General features: G+C 51.8%; 10 protein-coding genes across 10 annotated transcripts; 4 read left to right on the forward strand and 6 right to left on the reverse strand.

Moving 5' to 3' along the window:
* Window positions 1-157: 157 nt before the first annotated feature.
* CKM354_001173700 (uncharacterized protein) lies at window positions 158-1534 on the reverse strand (the record flags this gene model as incomplete). Its single annotated transcript, XM_044807239.1, has 4 exons — window positions 158-1093; window positions 1145-1213; window positions 1289-1327; window positions 1382-1534. 4 exons carry the CDS (start codon window positions 1532-1534, stop codon window positions 158-160), a joined length of 1197 nt encoding a protein of 398 aa, XP_044663174.1.
* Window positions 1535-2447: 913 nt separating this feature from the next.
* CKM354_001173800 (uncharacterized protein) lies at window positions 2448-3762 on the reverse strand (the record flags this gene model as incomplete). The annotated part of the gene is made up of 2 exons (XM_044807240.1): window positions 2448-2879; window positions 2929-3762. The coding sequence occupies 2 exons, from the start codon at window positions 3760-3762 to the stop codon at window positions 2448-2450; spliced, it is 1266 nt and encodes a 421-aa protein (XP_044663175.1).
* A 668-nt stretch (window positions 3763-4430) lies between these two features.
* CKM354_001173900 (uncharacterized protein) lies at window positions 4431-5057 on the reverse strand (the record flags this gene model as incomplete). Its single annotated transcript, XM_044807241.1, has 5 exons — window positions 4431-4456; window positions 4506-4592; window positions 4642-4713; window positions 4761-4928; window positions 4988-5057. The coding sequence occupies 5 exons, from the start codon at window positions 5055-5057 to the stop codon at window positions 4431-4433; spliced, it is 423 nt and encodes a 140-aa protein (XP_044663176.1).
* An 848-nt stretch (window positions 5058-5905) lies between these two features.
* CKM354_001174000 (uncharacterized protein) lies at window positions 5906-6762 on the forward strand (the record flags this gene model as incomplete). Its single annotated transcript, XM_044807242.1, has 3 exons — window positions 5906-6116; window positions 6171-6491; window positions 6557-6762. The coding sequence occupies 3 exons, from the start codon at window positions 5906-5908 to the stop codon at window positions 6760-6762; spliced, it is 738 nt and encodes a 245-aa protein (XP_044663177.1).
* Window positions 6763-6850: 88 nt separating this feature from the next.
* On the reverse strand, window positions 6851-7763 carry CKM354_001174100 (uncharacterized protein; the record flags this gene model as incomplete). The annotated part of the gene is made up of 3 exons (XM_044807243.1): window positions 6851-7159; window positions 7221-7456; window positions 7511-7763. The coding sequence occupies 3 exons, from the start codon at window positions 7761-7763 to the stop codon at window positions 6851-6853; spliced, it is 798 nt and encodes a 265-aa protein (XP_044663178.1).
* Window positions 7764-8811: 1048 nt separating this feature from the next.
* Window positions 8812-10206, forward strand: CKM354_001174200 (uncharacterized protein; the record flags this gene model as incomplete). Its single annotated transcript, XM_044807244.1, has 6 exons — window positions 8812-8967; window positions 9027-9158; window positions 9215-9398; window positions 9446-9588; window positions 9643-9710; window positions 9759-10206. 6 exons carry the CDS (start codon window positions 8812-8814, stop codon window positions 10204-10206), a joined length of 1131 nt encoding a protein of 376 aa, XP_044663179.1.
* A 147-nt stretch (window positions 10207-10353) lies between these two features.
* CKM354_001174300 (uncharacterized protein) lies at window positions 10354-17940 on the reverse strand (the record flags this gene model as incomplete). Its single annotated transcript, XM_044807245.1, has 1 exon — window positions 10354-17940. One exon carries the CDS (start codon window positions 17938-17940, stop codon window positions 10354-10356), a length of 7587 nt encoding a protein of 2528 aa, XP_044663180.1.
* Window positions 17941-18433: 493 nt separating this feature from the next.
* Window positions 18434-20158, forward strand: CKM354_001174400 (uncharacterized protein; the record flags this gene model as incomplete). Its single annotated transcript, XM_044807246.1, has 1 exon — window positions 18434-20158. One exon carries the CDS (start codon window positions 18434-18436, stop codon window positions 20156-20158), a length of 1725 nt encoding a protein of 574 aa, XP_044663181.1.
* Window positions 20159-20424: 266 nt separating this feature from the next.
* On the reverse strand, window positions 20425-21556 carry CKM354_001174500 (uncharacterized protein; the record flags this gene model as incomplete). Its single annotated transcript, XM_044807247.1, has 4 exons — window positions 20425-20590; window positions 20645-20892; window positions 20961-21487; window positions 21544-21556. The coding sequence occupies 4 exons, from the start codon at window positions 21554-21556 to the stop codon at window positions 20425-20427; spliced, it is 954 nt and encodes a 317-aa protein (XP_044663182.1).
* A 524-nt stretch (window positions 21557-22080) lies between these two features.
* CKM354_001174600 (uncharacterized protein) lies at window positions 22081-22866 on the forward strand (the record flags this gene model as incomplete). The annotated part of the gene is made up of 1 exon (XM_044807248.1): window positions 22081-22866. The coding sequence occupies one exon, from the start codon at window positions 22081-22083 to the stop codon at window positions 22864-22866; it is 786 nt and encodes a 261-aa protein (XP_044663183.1).
* Window positions 22867-23245: the final 379 nt, after the last annotated feature.

The following is a 23245-nucleotide window of genomic DNA, read 5'->3' on the forward strand; positions in this document are numbered from 1 at the left end:
AGTTGTGAGACATGATACCACTTTTACAGATATACCCAGAATGCATATTTTGTCTCGCAACTGCTTGCATTACTTCATTGACATGTTCAAATATGGAAACAACGGAAGCGAACAGTACTATGTGCCATGCAAAATTTTGATTGAAACCAATACCTCATTACACCATGCCTCTATTTTGCGTTATCTGCTCTTTCGCAACCAGCACAGGACTCTCGTCATCAATTCGTAGCACACTTTCCTGCTCGATGTCTGTCTGCACATGAATATGCCCATCACTCACATGCCGCTCCTCCGAACTCGATTTATTCAAACGCGGCCCCAGCTCGATGTCTTCTGAGCTCTCCAATAGCATATCCTGTCGGTCTGTCCAGGACCTCTTTGCTTTGTGCGTTTTGAAGCTGGCGCTTTGGCTCGTGACATGCGTGTAGCAGCGGCTTTTCGACCGCGAATGCGCATTCTCTGGAGTCCAGCCGTCTGAAGTGTGTGGTACGTCGGGCTTGACAAAGGATGGCCCAGAGCTGGAGTGAGTGCCGTATTTCGATGCCCCTTTGAGCCATGTAGGGAATAGACAGCGGAGGGTCGGCAGGCATGAGCAGATGATGCCGGTGTTCAGCTCGATAGAGGACCAGATGCATGCCATGGCATTCTCGTAAGTGATGTCTTTGGACGACATCAGGTGGTACAGAGATGGCAGTCGTAAGATAGACACAATAACGACCAGTCCTCCGATCGCAAAGACTCCGACGAGGGCCCACTTCTGGCGCCGAGGCAATTGGAGCTTATTGAGGAATGGCAGAGGCAGTACAGTGATCAGGATGTCGGTAATCATGTTGAGTGATGTACTCGCAAGTGAAAGTGCCAGTCGATCTTGACATGTTTTGTGCTTGATAGAGTGGTCCCAGAAAGCTGCCGGCGGAGTACAGGTGAGTATAGCGGATATGATCCTCCACGTCGCATAGCATGAGACTAATGCCATAAGCGCATATGTTGCGATGCGGATGCCCCTTTGCGGAAATATGCGAAGGTACTGGAACATGATCGAAAACTTGGTGCAGAACAGCGAGCAGTTGTATACGATTATCATCAACCAGTACTTCGGCCTTATCAGTGCTGTCGTCGTGTTAGTTTTCGGGGCATTACTCACCGCTCTGAGGTTCAACATAGCCTCGTGAGGTCCTAGTGTCCATTCGTGGCTGCCGAGGCCGGTCTTCACCTAATTCACCAGTCAGACCCGTGTTATTCGCTGAGAGCTGTGTCGAAAGGGTTTAGGGGAGAGGTAAAGCATTACCTGCGCGATCATAGTCGCTGTCGTAGCCCACGCAAAGGACTTCCCCGAATTAGCGGCGCTACTTGAGCACGCCCGAACGATACGATTGCTCACCACTGATCCAAATATGCAGGCATCATCTCGACCAGCAGTTCTCGAGACGATAAATCGAGCGTAAAGGCGGAGAACTACCGCGACCGTGGCCAGAGATGTAATGACCACGGTCCAGGCCACAATCGCGGGTTTGCTTGCGCTTCCATACAGCATCGTCTCAGTCGTGTGTCGCGACCAGCTAGGCGTCTATGCGATCACCAGTGTCGAGCATATGTTCCTGGCCTCATGCTGCACATCAATGCAGGTAATTGAAAGGTGATGTCGGGCGGAACCATTGTCCGCCGCCATCATCCGGTAAGCTGTTCTCCAGGAAGGCCGCTGCAGTATTCTCCATGACCTTGTCTCCTTTGTCGGCACAAGCACCCTGAGCCAGCTTTTTTAAGTACCTGAGCTTAATTTCGTCGCATCGAAAGCGGGTTTGCCTATGATCCTAGACATACTAGATTCTCGATCATATAACGACCGCGCAGTATCACAGAACAGCCTGGGTCCAGAGCCGGATTCACATAGCGTTGTTCGAGAAGGCAATCTCCATGTGGAACTCTCGTGCAAGTCTGCAACGGGCAACAAGCCTTGCTCAAGCGGGAGGAAGCTCTGCTGGGATCACTGAACTTTATGAAGGTCCGAAGTCTCCGCAGTTTCGAGTGGTCATCTTGGGGCAACCAACGCATCCAGGCGATCGGATGCGGACGTTCGTAAGATCCAGGCCAAAGTCATCATGTTTCTTCCATTGATGGAGTGTCAACGCATCCGAGGACCTCTCTATTCTTTTGTCAACCCGGTCAGGAGCCCTCAATCTCGCCCTGTTGCCGAAATCTCAGTAATCCAGATGGAGAGTGTCAAGGATGGCATTCTGTAAGTGGAGAAGTGAGGTGACCAGGAAGAACTTCGTGCCTTCTTGTGAAGAAGAAGCCGAACGCGCTAGCGACACGCCAAGAGAATCAGTCTCGCTTGTGTAGTGGTGCGTTGTCTTCAACACGCGTTCATCACCATCTCTATTTCTACAGTATAAAACAATGAATCGGCAGGTCAGGGTGCAGACGGCACACGCAACCATTCTTGAGGGCTACCGCAATCTCGCCTCCAATTCCCGCACAGCCTCTTCGCGTGCTTTGCCGTTGTCAAAGTCCAGGATAAAGTCCCACCGCTGCGGCAATCTGCCCTTGAGACCGGCATGATCCATTGTGTATTCCGGATTGTTTCCCGTGAAAATCAGACCGGTCTCCCGACTGGAGTCAACAATCTTCTGTGTGCGGGGCCGGCGTGCTTCATCGTACACCTGCAGTGCTACTGATGCCTGCTTCGGCGTGGTGATCCGACCCAGCAGCGAAGAGAGCACGAGAGCATCTTCCATCGACATGCCACCTCCCGACGACTGCCACGGAGTAGTTGCATGTGCTGCATCACCCATCACGGCTATCGGACCATCCGCGTATGTTCGTGCATGGGCGTGTTCCCACGTGCACCAGCACTGCACTGTCTTCTGGTCACCAACCACCTATTGCAAAATTAGCATGGTCCCGACCAATATGAGCAGACCAACGAACAGCTGATAGGGCATTCCGTAGATGGGACGGCCAGCCCTCGAAATAGCCCTTGAACTCTTCAGCATCGACTTCCTTCATCCAGGCATCACCGGTATCGATCTTCACTGTCGCAATGAACTGGATCAGCTCGCCTTCATTGAGCACATTGTGCATCATAAAGGTCCCCTTCCCAACCCAACCCCACTCTCGAGGATCTTTTGTGTCCACGTAGTCAGCACCAAGGATAGGTTTCAATTTCTCGTACGGCTGCAGCGTGGGTATTGCCATCATGTCGGCCGACACGGGCACTGCTGCTGGATCGGACTCGCCGAGAACAATCTTCCTGACAGTGCTATGGATGCCGTCTGCACCGATGAGGATGTCGGTCTCATGTGTGGAGCCATCTTCAAAATGCAGGAGGACAGGTCCATCGCCGCTACGATCGACTGTCTTCAGCTTCTTGGATGCATGCATTCGCTCGCTCGGAACGCTTGCCAGGAGCTCTTTCAACAATGCAGCGCGGTGCACGATACTGGTCAATCTCTTGCCTTCTTTCCTCGCATCGATTTCGTCGATCATCGTTCCTGCCTCAGGTCCCAGCGCCAGCATCAATCTGGCGCCATAATGCGGCACAGAACCTGCCCGTTCGAGTGCTTCTCTTGCCGAAGGCCCGATGAGCTCTAACGCTTGGAAGGCATTGCGGGTCATGCCAACAGCCATTCCAGCTTCACGAAACTCGGACGCAGACTCGAATATGTGGACGTCGAGATGGTCGTGTTTGATCAGAGCGTGCATCAGCGTGGCGCCTGCCATGCCTCCACCTGAGATGGCAATTCGGACTTTTGACTGAGCCATCTTTGCAAACGTGGTATTGGTTGCAAGCTGAGAATACTGACGGACGCCTCACGTCCACAAGAGGTTGTGCACCGAAGGAGTGTTGGCAGGTGAGAACATTTCTCACTTCACATGTCGCGGTAACGGTTCTTTGGGGTGGAAGACGTGCCAACGGCCGCGCAGTCACGTCACACGCGGGCCTGCAGAGCAGCTTCCTCAGCTCGGTTCCTGGTCGGATCAGCAGCGACTACGGCATCAATGCCACCATGCACCTGCAGCGGCGTACGGGCAGCTGCGAGCTGAGCGTGATCCACGTGTTTCGTTCACAAATCGCGCAGTGCAGTGTGCCCGGAATCTGAAGGTCTGGACGAGCTGACATTGATCGACACTACAGAACGAGGGTTCAGTGTCTGCCCCACCAAGCCACCACTTCGGCCCTCATACAACCTGCTCTATCCTTGCGAGCGTGGGCCGCACAACTATCCTACAGATGAGCGCATGGATGCAACGCCTCTTACAAGGCTGCTCACGATTCGTCAATGAGCTGCTGCTCTTGTCATCGCCTGCGCCGACTTCACCTGGAAGCTCGTACGCAATCGATGCTCAGATATCTCGAACATGTCGTTCTGGCTTTCCTGCAGCCGAGAGAAACGAACAGAAGCCTAAGGTCTCACAGCGCGTAGAAAAGATTAATCCTTATAGAAGGCGTCTGCATCTGTGGAAGATCAGAATCGCATTCATCGGGACATGCCCTTCTAACTCACCAAATTCAGTCGTGCCATCCCGGACCGTGACTACAATGCCAGCGACTGCATCGTCGTCTCGCCTGCCCTTGTACATGGCATCTGCATCTGCGGGATATCAGGATCACACTCAATCAGTCATGTTCTATGCACTCACCAAATTCAGTCGTACCATCCCGGGCTTCGAGTGCTGCATCGTTCCGCCTGTCCTTGTAGAAGGCATCGGCGTCTGGGAACGTCAGTATCGAACTCAAGAACATGTGCATCTACACTAACCGAATTCAGTTGTGCCGTCTCGAGGTGAGACTATGCCAGCGAGCGCATCATCTTCCCTTCTATTCACTGCTATGGACCGAGCTTGTCTGTTCTTGTGTGCAATATCGAAGCTGGACTTAACAGCCTCATCTCGACTTGAGACAGCATTCGGCGATGACGCTTGACCTTCTGCAACTCAACCCATTAGTGCTAAGCACGCATCGAATTGGTTTGACAATCAGGCTTACGAGGCTCAATGATTATAGGTGCGGCAAATGCCAATGCAATGTATGCCAAGGCAACGACGAACGACTTCATGGCTACTAGCTTCGGTGGATTTGTTCAGGTTGATGGTGCAAGAAGTCGACGACTCATTGAAAGGGAAAGATCAAGATATGAAAACACGCCGAAACCACACATCTATACCGCCACGAATGCTTGCTACGAAACCTTGCTCAAAGTTGCATCGATTGTGACACAACAGCAGCAAGCTTGCGGACCCGTTGCCTGACAAGGCAACTGACGCGTATCTAAGAAAGGGTCAAGCAGCTGGCATATGTGAATCCGTAGTAGGGTGTGAGCCGGCCGCAAACTCGGTTCACATGCTTTAGTTACTTTGTTGGTCGGAAAAGCAAGGCAACCGTCGGAACGAACGCATTGCGTTTTGGAGCACTGGGAAGCCGTCTCACACTTCGTGAAGCCAGTGAAGTCGATCACTGCATGTGTATCAGCGAGCCATGAACAGCTGCCAATTCCGGTGTAGCCCTTGTACACGAGTTGGTGTACAAAGAAGCATCGAATGACCCGATCACCGAAACCCCCACATTTTGGTGATCATTCACTGCAGATCATTCCTGCAACACGCTAGACCCGGGCAATTTCATGCCAAGCGGGTGTGTCTATCACAGCACTAAAGCTATTCGCTCTGCGAGAGCTCAAGATGTACCCTGCACGGCACACAAATCCTTCCAGTTGCTTTGCATGTACGAACAAGCTAATGTGGCTGGCAGCAGGATTACGCCAGCGGAATGCACCTGCAGCGTGGCGTGAAGGTAGCTGATCCATCAAGGCTGGGGGCCTGACGTGAAGCTGTGACATCCTGCTGGACTGCGAGACAATTCCTGACTTGTGTCGATACGGACCAAAGCAGTACACCAGCACTGAACATGGAGCGCGAAGAGGAACGACCATTTGTAGAGCAGAAGCTGGGGGACGACGATTGGCAGCGATATGTTCAACGGCGAAACTACAGACAACCTCCACGAACGTGGCTATGGCTGTCTACAATTCTCAACATCGTCTTGTTCGCCATATCTCTTTTCCTAGTATTCTTGCTAGCATTCAAGCAACAAGATACAACGATCCCTGAGCCATACTGTAAGCCAAAACTAGAAAACCAACGAGTCCAGAACTAATCCTAAATCAATACAGCACCAGCCAACGAAGCCATTTCATACGAATACCGAAACATGACCGGGAACGAGAAAATCATGGTCGGCGACCCCACACCCGCCTGGGAAGAAGCCATGCACAATCTTCTCGAGGGCACACTGATACGCGTCTCTCAAGAAGAACTCGATATCCTTGGCCAGGATTCAGTACCTCTCAAAGACGGAGGTTTCGCAGCAGGGTTAGGCGTGGCGCATGACATCCACTGTGTGAAAAAAATCAAACAGTTCATGTACTTTGATTACTTCTATCCCGATGTGGAAGTTGGGAGCGGGCATTATAAATATTTGCAACATCATGCTGGTAAGTGCAGAAATGGTCAGAATGTAGTGGAGCATATTTTTGAGCTGACATTCGATTTCCTTCAGATCATTGCCTTAATTTCCTTCGTCAGAGCGTGATGTGCCATATGGATACGTCGTTGTACACGCTTGTCTGGGCGCCGGGAGAAGATGGAAAGGATGTGATAAAGCATAGGGCACCTGGGGAACAGAAATGTGTAAGTTGGGATAAGATGCAGGAGTGGATGCAAGCGAGGAGTACCAGTACGACTATGTTGGTACATAATTCATAATTATCATTGTTCGTTGATCAAAGGAAACACTCAATCATTCAACTTCGTCTTTCAGACCAATGTCATTTTATTCTGGAGGCTTGTTCTGCTATGGACCGAAACTTCCGTCCTCAGCCTCACTAAGTACATGATCTTGCAACGGCGCGGGTATTGCCTTCTGATCCGCCCACTCCTTGAATGGTTCCCATTTGACACATTTTCTCTCATGATGACTGTAGCCTTTCAGACCATGCGGAGCTCGCGAGTCGAAGTGCACCGTGTGGACAGTCAAATCTGGTTGACACATCAACGCCGACCGAATGACTTCGATGCAATGATCGTAGTGTTCGGCCGTCAATCGTCCATCATCGATCACGTCTTGGTACGATTCTTTGTGTGTCCATTGGTATAGTCGTTTCTGCGATTGGCTCTCATTAGTCGCTTGTCATCCATTGCAATGCCGGTGCCATTCTACTCACCAGACAGTGCAATTGATGGAATACTGCATAGTATCCTACGTAACCTCCTGTGCCTTTAACTGCTACCGATGACTTGTTCATCTTCTTCATTTCGGCCGGGGGCATATCGAGCATGGCAGGTCGCAGGAGATCTGACCAGGCTTCGTCGAGCTCGGGGCGAGGCAGGCCGACGAATGGGCCTTTGGGCTCGACGTTTGGGATGCGGATTTCATGCTCTACAAAATCGCGAGCAGGAGCTGTAGAAGGGTCTGATTTAGTTTTTGTCAAACTGTTCGTTCGACTGTACGTACAGTAGGGTTCTTGGACGTCATCTGGCTGTTTTGAGAAGCCTTTTGACGAACTTGTTGAGCATGTGTGATTTGCTGACATGTTGAACACCATGAAGCCAACATTGGCGGCCAGGAATGCTGCATGGAGAACGAAGAGAAGATAGTGAATCCTTGTCCAGGATGGTTTCTTCTTGATCGTTCCATTGCTGGCCATGTCACCGTCTTCGCTCGTTCTCAGAAAAGGCTTCTCTTCGTCATATTCATTAAACGCCATGGCGGCGCCTGTCAAAACGGAGTCCGTCTTTCTTGCTAGGATGTGAGCAGCTCGACGCAGTTGTTACGATCACAATCAGCATCTTTCTTGCAGCCACACCACAAGTGTTTGAAGTTGTCGCACACGAATGCGCACCCGACCCTACCAGCTCGCGAAGTTTCCAGCTACAAGCACGAGCTGAATGCTGTGGGGACCGCCGTCTGACAGTCCCTCCGCATGACGCACGCCAACTCGTACAACCTTGTGGCATACTAATGTGTATGCGCAGCCGGCAGACCTCTTCTGACCTTCTGATTCTTCGGGCATTACTCCACTTCCATTCCTCCAGTGACAACCAAGCCTGGCTCCTTCCAAGGACCCCTCAAGCCACCAAGGATCCGAAGATCTACGCTATGCAAAGCTAAGCACAAGTATGCATATTTCTCGACTGCCGAAGCGAATCACAGACCGTGTCACTCGCACATGTGGCGTGTACTCTGTGTATAACCGTAGATCTCTTTCTGTTTTACCTGCCTGCTTATCGGGCAATAACCCGAGGCGCCTTTCATATCGGAAAGTTGGAAATGCGGGACGTTTCTGCGCAGATCTTTTCCACTTTGTCTTGCTCTACCAAAGGTGATCGTCAGCTTCGGTCGCCGGGCCTGCGAATCTGTACCATTGGTCGCAGATCATAAGAATAGTACGGTTACGCTGCGGATACGTACCACAAACTATTGCTGCACAGAAGGTAGTATTTCGACTAGCGATGCTTTCGAGTGGATGGTTTACTCAGCTTTCCGCCGCATGGAGTACCTTGTTCTTGCCACGCAATGCTCATGTGCTGTTCGCGTGCCGGACATCTCAAACCAGGTGCGTGTGCCGGGTTTGTGCTCCTGCAAGCGTTGTTAGTCTGGTCACAGTATTATCATCAGCCGTAGCTGCTGCGCGTATTTGCGCTCGTGTTCACCCTCAGGCAGACGAACCCTCAGCTCTTGAGGAAACCAACAATCGACCAACAGGATTCGGTATTCCAGGTCGTTGTCGATGAGTTGTCTCTCTTTCGATCATCATGGGAAGTTATCATTATGTTAATTTCGCCTCGGTCACGGCTATTGGCATCATCTTCCCCGTCCTTGGTCTCATTGCTCTTGGGATACGAATCTATGGGCGAGTCAAGTATACGAGATCGTTAGACATCGATGATGTTCTCATCATACCAGCTGCGGTAAGCTAGGCATGAAGAAGGCTGCAATTTACGACAATGAAACTGATTGTAGCTTCAAGATCCTTATGGTCGCCGCCGGGGTAGGCATGGTCATTGCCGCGCAGATGGGTTTTGTTGGAGGCCATGCTCCGTACAGGACATTCGAAGAGCTCATGTTTGGAAAGCCAGAGCGTCAGCTCATGCTTGAGAAGGTTGGTCGCAACTGTTGATTCTTGTCCTGAGTTGGGCACTCATTCGCTTTGCGCAGCTCGAATACGCATACTGGATTGGCCATGTCCTCGTCATTGGCTTCACCAAGTTGACCTTCCTCTTCTTTTCCCGAAGGATATTCCGCGGACGAGGAGCTCGAACGAAATTTGACTACGTGAACTGGCTCATGATTGGGGTTGTGACAGTGTGGATGGTGGCATATGTATTCCTGGAAATATTCAGTAGGTCTTGCTCCATTCTCCAGGCTTCTTATTGCTTATAATTATAGTGTGCGGCTTGAACTTCTGGGCTGCCTGGGACACAGTTTACGCGCTGAGGACCTACTGCATGGATACTTTTGCGTTGTTGACATCGTGTGCAATCACGAATTGGGTCATTGACTTGGCCATCTTTGCCATCCCTCTTGTTATGGTGAGGATGCTTCGCGCTCGCAAGATCGGTACGATCATGCTGACCATGGAACAGATCAACAGCCTGCAAATGACAGCGAAACGAAAGGTTCAGGCCTCACTTGTCTTTGCGCTCGGTCTCTTGTAAGTGGTTCCATGGAATGTGTTGGACCGGCGCTAATATGAACACAGCACGGTAATCGCTGGATTGCTGCGCATGATCATCGTCTGCCAAGTTGTCGAAAATGGCCTCATGAGCCCAACAATAACTCTGCTCGGCACCACATTCGAAACCACCGACAACGAAGGCACAATATCCCTCATACTGTTCTGGACATACGTCGAAATCGGAGTTGGTTTCCTCGTGGTATGCCTGGTCGCGTGCGGAAGAGTCTTTGACGAAGCATCCGCTCCAGTTCTTCGAAAGCTCAAATCGATGGTATCAGCGGCGACCAGCGTGGCGTCCAGGGCGTCGAGCAGGTCTTCATTGTTCTCAGAAAATTCTAAGGAGGAAAAGGATGATCACAGAATCAGCGTTTCAACAAAGGTTGAAGTGGTATCGAAAGACGAAGAGAAGGGCATGCCAGCAGTTCCTGAATGGTTGCAAGCTAGCCGGAGAGGGACATTAGACCTAGATTAGCAATATGTCGGTCACAAGGGACTTATTTGTGCTTTCATGGTGGCTTCAAAGTTCACCAATACCTCTACAGACTCGCCGCAAACGCCTGCGCTATGCATTTTTCGCTCATTCTCCCAAACGCTCATGTTGTACACAATTCCAGGCCGCTCACCAGCCTCTTCTTGCGCTTCTCGCCTCGTGGCCCTTCTCCTTTTTCCTGCTCTTCTTGCTTTCGTACTTTCTCTGCTTACTCTTCTGCCAGCGTTCTGGCTCGGTAACAGCTTCGATCCTTCTCTTCTGTCTCCGCTCTTCCCTTCTAAGTTTCGCTTCGCTACGAGTGATAGCCAACGCGGCCAAGAACTTCTCCTGCCCAAGCTTCTGTTGAATCAAATTCAGAAGCTCTGCAGCATTGTCCTGCAACTTTTGATGCCGGTCACCCGGGGCTTTGGGCACAGTCGGGTCCGTGAGTGCATAAAGTGGGCGAAGAACGGGCTGAAGACTCGTGCCGGGGATGCTGACCAAGTGCTTGATAGTCTTTGCGAGGGTATCCAGGGCAGCTGTGCGAGAAACAATGGAGAATTTGTCAGCCATCAGCATTGACGACAACCGGCGGAGCAGATGAGCGATTGCCAACTCGGAGGCCCGCTCATCCTCATCCTGCTCTTCATCATCTTCAGAGGCTTCAGGACTCGGCACAGCCTGATCGTTCCATGGCATCTCGTTGGCGGCGAAGAAACGACCAAGATCGGCAAGATTGCGCACGATGTGGGCTGCGAGACTGTCTTCCGTGCTGAGAGATACAGCGCGTAGCGCTCGCAGAGAGACGAGACACAGGCGCCGCATATCTTCTGCGCCGAGCTCGAGACCTCCAGAGCCTCTCAAAGGCAAACCAGCAAGGCCTGTTGCAGTTTTGGAGCTGGTGCTTGCGAAGTGCGCGAAGTAGTCTCCGAGGAGCGAAGCGACCATTGTCTGCACTCGTGCATCGTCAGTGGCCGGAAGCTTGTGAACGGCTTGCCATACATCTTCAGAAGACTCTGCGAGTCCAACTTCAGGGAAGCGCTGGACCAGGACAGCGAAGACCTGCAACGCATCATGGACCACTTGCGGTTGGGAGACCTCTCCATCCTGCTCAGTGAGGATGTCCTCCACTTTACTACGCAACCCGTCAAGCTGCTTCTGCGATAGCTGACGGTTCTGGAGTAGAATCCTCCAGCACTGCAATGATCCGGCCTTGAGCAATGGCTTATCTTTCCTCAGCCACGTCTCCATAGTGCTGAGCAATTGCGCCATCAATTTATCATCTTCTGCTCGTTCGAAGATCTTGGCAATGAGTAGCTCAGCTGAATCACGACACTTGGTATCAGGATCAGCGATTAGCAACGGCACTAGAGTCAAGAAAATCTCGAGTGCTCGATCTCTTATCACATCGTCGCCAACCTTGTCCAGCATTGAGTACAGGAAGTTCATCACGCTCTGTCGTCCTGCAGCATGTTTGTACTTCAGGTTCGTGACGAGGAAGGACGTTTGCTTCTCCCATCGATCTTTGCCTTGCGGGAACTCCATGACGAACGTGAAGTATGCACTTCTCGCGCTGTCTCTGATCGACTGGTCTGGGTTGGTGACCATAGCCTTGCCCACCTCATCCATGACTTCGTAGACTTCTGCAATGACAATCTTTCGTCCAAGGACTGCCCGCAAGAATTTGTAGATGACGCCCTGACGATCTGGCTCATCGACATCGTTCTTGACACGCTTCAGTAGCAGCGCGATATCCTTTTCTTTGATCTGCACGGAGCGTCTCTCACGCAACACGGACGTGATGAGCTCAAGCGCTGCTTGAGAGGCATCAGTAGTACTGCTGGAAGCGCCTTTGAGCATCGCAACGGCCTCTTTGACATAGACAGGTGCATCTTCTTCCAGCTGCTTGATGGGAACGCGCATGATAGTTGACAACAACCGGACTGCGGCAAGCTTGACTTCTTCTTGACCTTGAACTAGAGCATCTCCTGCCATAGGTAAAAATCCTGCCATGTTTGCAGGTGTTTGCAGATCTTCATGGCGCCGGACTACTTTTCTGAGCAGACTAAGCGCAAATGCGATGAGCTTGTACCTGTAGGACGCAGTACCGCCTTTAGGACCAAGTTTCTTCTTTTCCGGCTCTGGCTGAATCTCGTAACGCTTGCGGCGCTCATCGATCGCGGGTTTCGATGTCTGAGCATTCTCCCCAGCATAGACCTGACTAACTATCTCCCAGCAAAATTTGAGCATGTCTCGGCTGTCAGCCTCAGGATTCTGGTCCAGTCCTTTGCGAAGCCGTAGGAGTAAGTCATCGATCTTCTTGACCGATTTGTTGTCCAGCATTTCAGAGAGCATGCTATGGAGCGGTCGTACCAGAGCTCCTAACTGACGTACTGGGGTCACTCGCGAGAGAAGTTCCATCGTGTCGTAGCTTTTGCTACTCTTGACTTCCTTCATTCCACTCTTGTACTCCTCGGCATCCTTTTCCTGGCCAGTAACGCCAAAGATATCATCCATGATCACGTCCATGAGATGTGGTAGACATTCATCGAGATCACCCGGCTTGAAACTGTCGAGACTGCCGACTAGCAGTGAGTGCACAGTAAAGGACAAGACGTGCAATTGATAGCCGCGTTTCAAGGATCCCTTGAGCTCCTTCAGGATAAAGCTGAAATAAGTAGGCCCGACGAACTCCAGTATCTGTGCAAGGGCCTTTCTCGTTTGGTCACGAGCTTCTTGGCTTCTACTGCGTAGAACGTGGCAAATGTCCGTAAGCACTCCAGGCAGTCGCGAGGCAAATTCGTCTTGCGGCAAACCTGACATGAGCTTGACAATCGTCACGGCTATAGAAATGCGTCGGTCGACAGTAGACTCATCTTTCTGCTGCAGGTATGCCAGCAGGGGAGTGAGCTGCTCTCGGATGATAGCTTCGCTGATTGGTCTTTGATCTTGAGGTAGGGTGATGATGCCCTCGACCATCTCACGAAGAAGTTGGAGGACTCGCTTCTCGATAGTCTCGTGATCTTCTTTCTCCTTGTTCTTGAGACAGCCGATGTACCGCTGGAATGTGGAACGGAAACTGTTTTTATTGAGAGCTTTGCCAAGCGCGCCGATGGTTTTCCTGGTCTGATTAGCAAGATTGAGTCCAGCCTCTCCCTCAGCCGCGTCGAAGACGAAATGTTCTAGGAGTGGCAGAAGTATGCGAGAGGCACTATTCGATCCCACATTTGCGGCCTCGCTTTCAAGCACCTGCACTGCAGCCATCCTGCGCCGGAGTTGAATATGTAGCACGTTGAGAAAGAAAGACGACTCCTCATCCTCGTGCCCCCGGAGGCGTAAACCACTGATCTTCTGCCATTCCGGAAATGTTCCGATGATGTGATTCAAGACCTGGCAGTACTCGGCCCGTACCAGCTCGGACTTCTCATGCATACCACGCTCGATGCCGGCGAGCACAGCATGCTCGAGCAGCGACATCCATCGCTGCTGATCGGCGTGATTTGATGCAGCAGACACGAAGAGCTGGAGGCCATACGAAGCATCAGTGCGGTTCACGCGGTCTTCCGGATCGCGGATGTAGAAGAGCAAGTTGTGTACCAGTGGTAACCATTGCTCGATGGTGAGTGCTGAGCTGGAGGACTTCACCTTATTGAAAGCGCTGTCGCGCCGCTGGAAATCCGGCTCATCCAGTCGTGTCCCCCGGGCATTCATGTCTTCGCAAACATGAGCGATGTCACTCAGTGATGGGTCATCACGTACAAGTGCAGCAAGGATCTTAGAAAGTAGCACTCGGCTCTCTGCATGGGACAGACGGGAGTACAGTACGCACACCGCATCGTACAAATCATCTCTGCTCTCTACACCGAAGTTCTCGATGAGAGGCAAGATCGTCCGCAACAGACCAGACTTGGTTGGAGGAGAAACCTCCCTGTTGGGTTTCTTGAGAAGTTCCGTGCATGTCCTGGTAACGTGCGCAGCTTCAGACTCTGATTGAATCCGCCCAGCAAGCTGTGAGAAAGAGTGCACACAGGCATCTAGAGCATCCTTGGACGGCTGCTGCTCAATGACTGCTCCGATGGCTTTGACGAAGCTTGACACATGAGGCTGCAGAATTGTTGGCTCGATGTCAATCGTAACGAGGTTATCCAAGACTCCCTGGAGCACAAATAATTGTACTTCTTTCTTAGTGTGCTTGCCTTGAAGTAGGTCTGCCACCTGCGCCAATATCGCGTGTCCAGGTCCAGTGAACAAGGAAGCAGTATCATTGCGTTCGCTCCAGGCAGAGAAGAGACGTAAGGTACCTGACACGGATTGCGCAGTTTCTACTGCAAACGAGCTCAAGCGTGGCAAGATCAGCTTTTCAGTGACTATGAGACCATATTTTTGTGTGTCAAAAGCTGTCATCGTGGCAAAAATCTTGACCAGACACTGTATGCCAGTCTGTCGAATGGAGCGGGCCAAGGCCGGGTCGGAGCCGTTCTCTTGATCCAGCTTGTGCGCTGCACTAATGGTACATGCAAGGATGACTCGCACGAGCTTTGGCGCGAATGTCTCGAGACCATCACCAAGCGTTCGCAGCATGTCGTCCAACATGTTCACCAGACCAAGTTGCTGACGTAGCGACGTCCTGGGAACCGGGATCTCATCGGTGCTCTTGTCAAGTTCTTCACCAGCGAGGGGCTTGCACGCAATGTCGAGAAATGCTCCCAATGTATCATCGCCAAATCTTGACAAAGCAACAAATATCGCCTTGCGGCGGCCGGATTGGCCTTCTTTACCGCCTGCTACCGCGCGGCCGTACAACAAGCGCAGAAGAACTGGCATTAGAGTTGCATGATCTTCCGGACGGATGCCGTCCTCGCCTTCCACAGATTCAGCTGCACCGTGCAAAAAGACCGACAGCTCTTCGCGGAAGCGGTTCTCGTCAAGAAGGTTATTAAGGTGCTCTTGATATCGGGTGAGCGACTTGTCTTTCCAAGCGAGCACGGCTTTGAGCGCGGACTTCTGTATCTCGAGATCACCGTTCCCACACAGAGCCAGTAGAGCGCTGAACACGGCTTCCGCCTTGTGTAGCACTCTCGGATTATTGAATTGAGCGAAAATACCCAGCAAAGCCTTCTGGTCCTTTCGTGCCCAACGATCCGAATCCGATGCTTCATCGTCCTCTTCCTGCACTGATCCCGCCCATCTTAGCAGAGTGGGAACAAGCAAACGCGAACGTTTCTCTGCGATCTGTGGAATCTTGCTCAAGACTCGCAGTGCTTGAGATCGCGCACTTTGCGAGATCAACGGCATGTTTCGAGTGTCTAAGCTTAGTTGTTCTTCAGGGGAAGGCAGACCGCTGTATGGGACCTCGAAAACTTGCTTAGAAATTGCTTGCATCTTGGCGAAATTTGGGCATTCGAAGCTGGAAAAGACTTTGAAGCCGTCAGTGTCGACGTCCATCAGCTGAGGTGTCTGTGGCAGCGGCTCGTCATCTGACTTTCCGTCAATCGATTTCTGAGCTAGGTTTATGACAACCTCTTCTCCGACCTTATTCTGACTGATAGCGGCAAGCGCTTCGCTAGCGTCCTCCCACGCCTGGGAAAGGTTCAAGTGGAGCAAGCCGAAGAGGAAGGTTGGGATGGCTCTTTGCATGACGTCGCCACTGGACAAGGTAGTGTATTGTGGTGGGAGGCGTCGAATGTTCATGGAAATGGACCTGGCAGCTTCTAGTGAGATGGGTATTGACTCCACGAGGATCGCAGTCGCCAGAATTGATGGCTCTTCCAATCCCCGCAACCTATACAGTTCTTGGAGGATGTCCAAAACATCCTGCCTGATTGAGTGGGACGCCGAACACAGTGAAGACACAAGCACATCTTCAAGTACGCGAATGTGCTCGCCCTGAACGTTCGTTGGCTTGTACCCCTTGATGTAGCTCAGCAGATTGGTCCAGAAGGCTGGGAGAGATGCCAGTTCCGGACTTCTTCGGCAAAGTGCCGGCCATGAACCAGAAAGAACTGCCGTTTCAGGACTCATGACCAGTAATTGGCGCAGAACGGAGCCGAATATGAGTGATTGCGTCTCAACTGGCGTAGGGTCTTCAGTATGAAGTACTGTCTCCACCAAGTTAAGTAGTGCTTCGCGGAAGCTATCAACATTGCTGTCGTCGATCGCAAGATGCGGCAATGCACGAAGTAGCAAGTTCGCATGCGCGAGAGCTTGAGTGCTATCGATCTGGACGCTGTTGATTCCTGCAATACAGGCCAGCATATGTTGAATGGCAGTTCTCGAGCATTTGAGCTTCAAATCCGGTCTCGTTCCACCTACGCGAACGACCAGTGAGAGAAGGTGCGGGTCGTTGAATTCAGCTTTCTCAGCAACAAATTTTCGCAGATATGGTAGCAAAATCTCGTTGAAACGATCCGCGCCAAGTCTGTGCACCATATCGCAGAATTGTGCGAAATAAGGAGCCCAAGTGCCGTTGTGGAGAGTATCTAGCGTCTTGACCATCTTCTGGACAGCTCCAATAGGCGCCGACTGCAGTACCAGGGCGTATAACTTGAGTGCAGCGTGTGCGAGCTTTGCGTCTTGTTCCTGTAGCCTCTGAGCTGCGGTAGCAAGGTCCTCAGTGACTTGCACAACAGTCTTCCATTCTGTGATACGAGAGCCTTTGCGTACGGACACGGCTGTGGAAAGCAGGGAAGTGCAGAATTGGATGCTAGTGGCACTAGCTGCACCTACGCTCTGTTGTATGTGCAAGACAATCGTGGCTAACACAGGCTTGAAACCCTCCTGGTTGCTGAAGTGGATAAAGTCGGTCAGCAACCCACAAACGATGCGCTCGGCACTGGCCGATTCATCCTGCATGATCCTCTCAGCCGTCGAGAAACTTTCCTGCAGTATAGCGGAGCCGCCGTTGGCGAGTCCTTGCTGAACGCCTCGAATCGATTCACTAAGCACAGCCATGACACCTTGCTGATGGAGATCCGCGGTAGTCTCCGTGGTCGTCTGAGCACAGTCATTCAGTATGTGTGCTACGACGGTGGTTAGGGGCGTGGAGTCCCGTTCATAGACAATGGCTGCTTTTCGCACCAGGAACGCGAACGCTTCAGCGGCGTATCGGACGATGAATGGCTTCTGCTTCTCTTTGCCCATATAAGGAGCCAGCAGGTCATACAAAGGTCGGAGGTCCGGCACGAGCAATCGCGAGAGATGCTTGAACAACCATGCCAAGCAGTCAAAACCGGCGTTTATCACTGCCAGGTCTTCGTGCTTTGCGGCGACAGCCAGGACGGAAGCCACGGCGCGTTGGAAGTGCTTCTCGAAGCGGGTGTCCAGATCTCGCGCCAAGTTCCATAGCAAATTGAACAGCGGGTCCATAGCCAGCGCATCGCCTCTTCCAATGTATTCCATCAGCAAGTCCACGATCTTGTTCTCGTTGTGCAGGACCACGGGCAGGTTGTCGCATAGCGGAGCGGCATCTTTGGCGAATGCGCTGAAGGTTGTCGACAGATTTGTATCCCTCCATTCTGACAGTGCCTCCCCAAAATATGTGTGTGAAGTCTCTACCTCCTTCTCTTCCTGCTCGACATGTCGTCTTCGTCGAATCGGGTCGATCTTAAGCGTTGCGATGCGCTCGTTGAAGGACTGGAAGCGGTAATTTTTGGTATGTGCCGTCGTTCGTTTCGTATCCTTCTTCGGCTTGACGACCTTACTGGCCTTGACGCCTCGTCCTCTAGCCATGGACGACATGCTGTCTACATGTCGCTGTCTTGCAGACGGTCGCCAAAAAAGTTCAAAAGTTCTCGAGAGCTTCCTGCAGATTTCGGATCTAGCCGAAAGCTGATCTTGCAGGGCGCCTTTCCTCTTTGGGAGCAGCATGAAAAGGCATCGAGGAAGTCGCGTAACACATGTGCATCACCGAAAGAAGCCACGCCTTCAGCAGTCCGATCTTACGCAGTGCAGAAGGCTCATGTGCAGAAATCACATATGCTCGCCGACGCTCAATTGAGATCAGCTGTCGTCACATGAGCGCTTCCATCGTCCTCTCACAAGCTAATTACTGCATTCACCTCACGCGCCAACAACTGACGACAATCGCACATCGAGCATAAAACATGGCTTCTAAGATGTAAGTTTCCCCTCCACATCCACAGCAAGACTCCCTATGGCTGCCAATATGGACGTTGACACGGTGGTTTCCGACAATTCAGCCTTCGACCGCGGTCTCGATGTGCCTATCGACATGGATGACCACATGGGCCTCCATGTCGGACTCAGCGATGCGAACGCTAACACCATACGCAGTGCCATAATCGGCGATGTCAACGGAAAGTTCTCTACTGTCTTCGGACAGAAACTCGCCACCATGCAGAAGAAGCAGAACTTCGCCTTTGCGATTGTCGCCGGCAATCTTTTTGCAGATCCCGATACGATCACTGAGGAGGAGAAAGTAGAGCAAGAAAAACTTCTCGCCGGCCAGATTGAGATTCCTGTCACGATATATCTCACAATCAACACGCGCGCACTCCCACCTCCAGTCCTCGAGCGACTACGAAACAACAATGGCGAGCTTTGCCCGAATCTCAGTGTTCTTGCCCGCAAATCCCTCTTTAAGACGTCAGAGGGCTTCAAAATCGCCACTCTGGGTGGCAATTACGCTGATGTGTTGCCCGACGACGCAGACGAGTACGCCGCCAAGTACACGGACAAGGACATTGGCGAAGCTGCTACGTTCGGCGAGGTTGACATCCTGATCACCAGCGACTGGCCTGCGGAAATCAGGATCGGGTCCAAGAATCAGTATGAAGGACGATCGCCGCCCGGAATCCGAGGCTTGGGCGAATTGGTCAGCGCATTAAAGCCTCGATATCACTTCTCCACGTCACAGCGCTTCTTCGAGCGCGAGCCCTTCTTCCATAGCGCGGAGCCTCCACGACCGATCACTCGCTTCGTTAGCGTTGCACCGTTTGGTACTGTCAAATCAAGCGGCACGGGCGCCGAGAAATGGATCGCTGCATACAATCTGGAACCATCAGCCTCTGCTCCGCAGATCCCACCTGAGGGAACCACAGCGACTCCTTTCGTGCAGACGAGGAAGCGCAAATCGATCGATGCAAATGGTGGAGCTCAGAATGGGTTCCGCTTCGCCAGCGACGGAGGACGCTCATACAATGACTGGGATGGAGATCAGGGCCGACCATACAAGCGCGGCAAGCGGCAACATCAGCGCAACCAGCGACAAGAACCACAGGAATGCTACTTCTGTCTTGGCAAGAACAACGCCGAAGTGCACATGATTACTTCGATCGGGGACAATGCGTACATGACCATCGCCAAAGGCCCTTTGACCACCCGTCAGACCTTTCCAAAGCTTGGCATTCCTTGCCACATGCTGATCATCCCTGTGGAACACGCGCCGACCATCCAGGCACTGAATGAAGAGACTCGTGAAGCGACGCACAAAGAGATGAGTCGGTACCGCGATGCCCTTCACAACATGATCTCGAGTAAATCTACCTCTGGTGCAGATGGAGAAGCAGAACTCGGTGCAGTGACCTGGGAGATCAGCAGAGGTGGCGGTGTGCATTTGCACTGGCAGTTCCTCCCTGTACCCGTTGCGATGGTCAACGACGGCCGTATAGAGGCTGCATTCGATGTGGAGGCCGAGAACCAGCACTATCCGAGATTCGCAAAGACGAATGCAGAGAAAGCCGCTGCACAAGAGGGCCACTATTTCAAAGCTATGATCTGGTCGGAAGGAAGCGAGAAGGAAATAGTGTTGCCTCTCGACGAGACTTTCCGGTTCGATCTACAGTTTGGGAGACGAGTACTCGGGAAACTGATGGGCCTTGAGGAGCGAAGCCACTGGCGTGATGTGGCACAGAGCCAAGCAGAGGAAGACGCGGACGCTTCTGCTTTCAAAGAGGCCTTCAAGCAATACGACTTCACTTTGGCGGAAGACGACTGAACTGAGGCGAGCTGAGAACGGAGCGCCTCGCACGAGGAACTGCGGTCTGCACGCGTGCAGACTCGAATTGAGCAAGCCGTCCTAGGCGTCGTGACATCTCGATCCGTAAGAGTGGCTGTCAGGCATCCAAGACGAACAGAGTGTGCGACTAAAGGTGCAGAGTGAGCGCTAGAAGTCATAATACCACCTCGGGTTCACTGAGACATCGAAATAGATCTGCAGTTGATCTGCTTGCAGATATTGATTTGTTCTGGGCGATGTCCATACTATTCCTGCTTCTTCAGTTCCAAATTCGGATTCTTTGCGATTGCTCCAACCTCCGCCGGTAAGAGCGCACCCTTCGGTGGGGTGCTCTTAGCCTTGAAGTCATCGCATATGCTCTCCATCGTTACCCACTCGATACCTTCATGCTTGTTTATTCTTTCGATGATTCTACTCCAAGTATTAGAAGCTGTAAGTATCATATAAAGAACCGGAACTCCTCACCTTTCAAGCATAAGCAATCCATGTGGATGTCCGCACACATCCGGATGCACAGTCACAGGGAACACAAATTCGTCATACTCGCGATAGAAATAGTCAAACTGATCCATCCACAGCTCTTCGACATCGCGCGGGTTGACCCATCCATGACTGTTCGGTGCCTTTTTGATGAACATCATTGGAGGCAAATCGTCCAGATACCACGAAGCAGGAATTTCGACAAGCCCAGTCATCGGTCCACCTTCGAGAGGCTATGTCACAGAAACATGGATCAGCTACGCTCACACTTACTCCCACGTCCGGAGTTGGCGAGACTCACCTTCATCCAATGCTCCGGGTGCTTCTTGAAATCAATCGGAGTCCATTTATCTCCAGTCCGCAACCAATAACATTGACAATCATGATGACTGAAACTGTGATCATACTCCAGCCCATACTTCAACATCAATTCCGCTCCTTCTTGACTACTCTCCCACCAAGGCGCCACAATGCCTCTAGGTGGCTTACCCTGGAATTCTGTAATCAATTTGTAACACTTATCCATCACAGCTGTCTGTTGCTCAAGCGTCATAGCAATCGGATTTTCGTGACTGTAGCCATGCAGACCAATTTCATGGCCAGCATCAGCAATCATGCGGCATTCTTCGGGGAAAGTCTCGAGACTGTGGCCTGGAATGAACCAAGTTGTGGTGATGTTGTATTTCTCGAAGAGCTTGAGGAGACGTCGTACACCGATGGTGCCGGCGAAGAGGCCGCGAGATATGTCGGAGGTTGAGTCTTCGCCGCCATAGCTACCAAGCCAACCGGCGACAGCGTCGATGTCAACGCTGATGCAGCATTGTACTCCTAGAAAGTGTGAGTGCCGTTGACTAAGAGTTTTCAAGGTGATGTTTGAGGTGTACTCTTCCTGCCCATGTTTATTGCAATTGCTTACGAGCTTTCCTTTTTCCTATTGAAAGTTGCTGCACTGTGATCCAATTACCTTGATGGAGAGCAAGAGGTCACTTATCAGTATATAAGCAACCGCATCCCGCTTTGGCCTACGCCCACTCATTTCTTCTCCTCGCGTTGGCGAAGCCATTGGTAGTGGGGCTGTTGCCCGTGGCCGGCGGCCAACATCCCAAGCTCTCTGTCTTGATGACGTCGCAGATGACCTACGAACCCATGCAGCCATGCTTTGCTCGAACTCTTATCGCAGCCAATACGAACTGACGATGCTGGAGCTCTCGGCAACTAGGGCGTGAGGATGGAGAGTGTGCAAGGTCTTGCGCAGGTGCAAAGAGGGGAAGTCTGTGCTCATGTGTCACCATTCGGGATCGCATTTCGCACGCTCGACTCCGAGATACACCCTCACTCAAGGCAGTCGCCAACACACGCTAGAGAATATAGTGCATTCGAACGCCGTCAAGAGAAACAATAGAATGTCGAAAGATGAGAATATGCCTGAACAATCGGTCAAGTCTTTCACATCACTCTGGCCAACGACACCATCAAGACCATTCCAAACACTCTCTCCAAAGAGTTCAACAATAACCGCCACCCAAAAAGTCCTAACAACCTACGAACTCCTCGAGCCCATCCTCCTCCACATCCCCTTCAACCAACTCCTCACCAGCCAACGCGTCTCCAAAACCTGGCACACCCTCATAACCCGCTCCATCCACATCCAAGAAAAACTATTTTTCTCCTCTCCCCACAAACCCATAAAACCCATCAAACCCATCCATCGCGAAAGCCTCCACGGCGCCTACAGGGTCCTCTACCGCGCCAAAAACTTCCAACTATGTCCCGCAACGCCCGCAGTCGAACCACGACCGCAAGCATTCACATATGGCATGTACAATCACCCAGTCCCACCACTTCCGAGACAATACAGGAGACCGAGTGCATTAGCGAGATGGAACCTTACGGACTCTGGTGATATATTACATTTTTCGATAGGGATGGGAGGACTTCTAGATCGGAATTTTCCACCGGAGGAAGAAATTGCATCTTGGAAGAATATGCATATCGCTTCGCCGCCTTTGGAGGCAGTGGATCTGGACTTCTTGCCCGATGTGCCAGAGTATAGTTATACTTTGACGATTTGGAATCCAAAAGGCGTGAGGTTAGGAGAACTGTACGACTGGACTTTCAGGCTGGGAAGATTGTTTGAGAAGTCGGGTGGTTTCAGGCTGACCGAGAGGATTACTGTGGCGAGCTTTTGGGTTTATGCGTCTGAATGAAGCTAGGATGTGGGAAGACGGGGAACGAAAATGGACGCGCTTCGCTGTGCTAGAGAGAGCACACATTGATCGCTCCGAGGAACGGGTTCTTTGCTGCTGCGGGGATCATTCATTGCAAGGGCATCGAAAGTCGCGAATAAGGACACCAAATGCATTACTGCTGTTTTCGGCGTATCGATGCTCAAATAAAATGCTTGGCGGCAATGGTAAAGTGATGTGGGCGCATAGAATTACGAGAGTTTGAGCCAACTCATTTTACTGCGATACTACCTTGCGGCCACCTTACGCTCCCCGGCTTCTCCCACTAAGCTCTCAGCGAGGAAGCTGGACCGCAGGTCTTCTCCAACCTGATGACTTCAGCACTGACCACCATCTTTCC

The sequence above is a fragment of the Cercospora kikuchii genome (genome assembly GCF_019650295.1).
Source record: "Cercospora kikuchii DNA, contig_00008, whole genome shotgun sequence".
Taxonomy (NCBI): Eukaryota; Fungi; Ascomycota; class Dothideomycetes; order Mycosphaerellales; family Mycosphaerellaceae; genus Cercospora; species Cercospora kikuchii.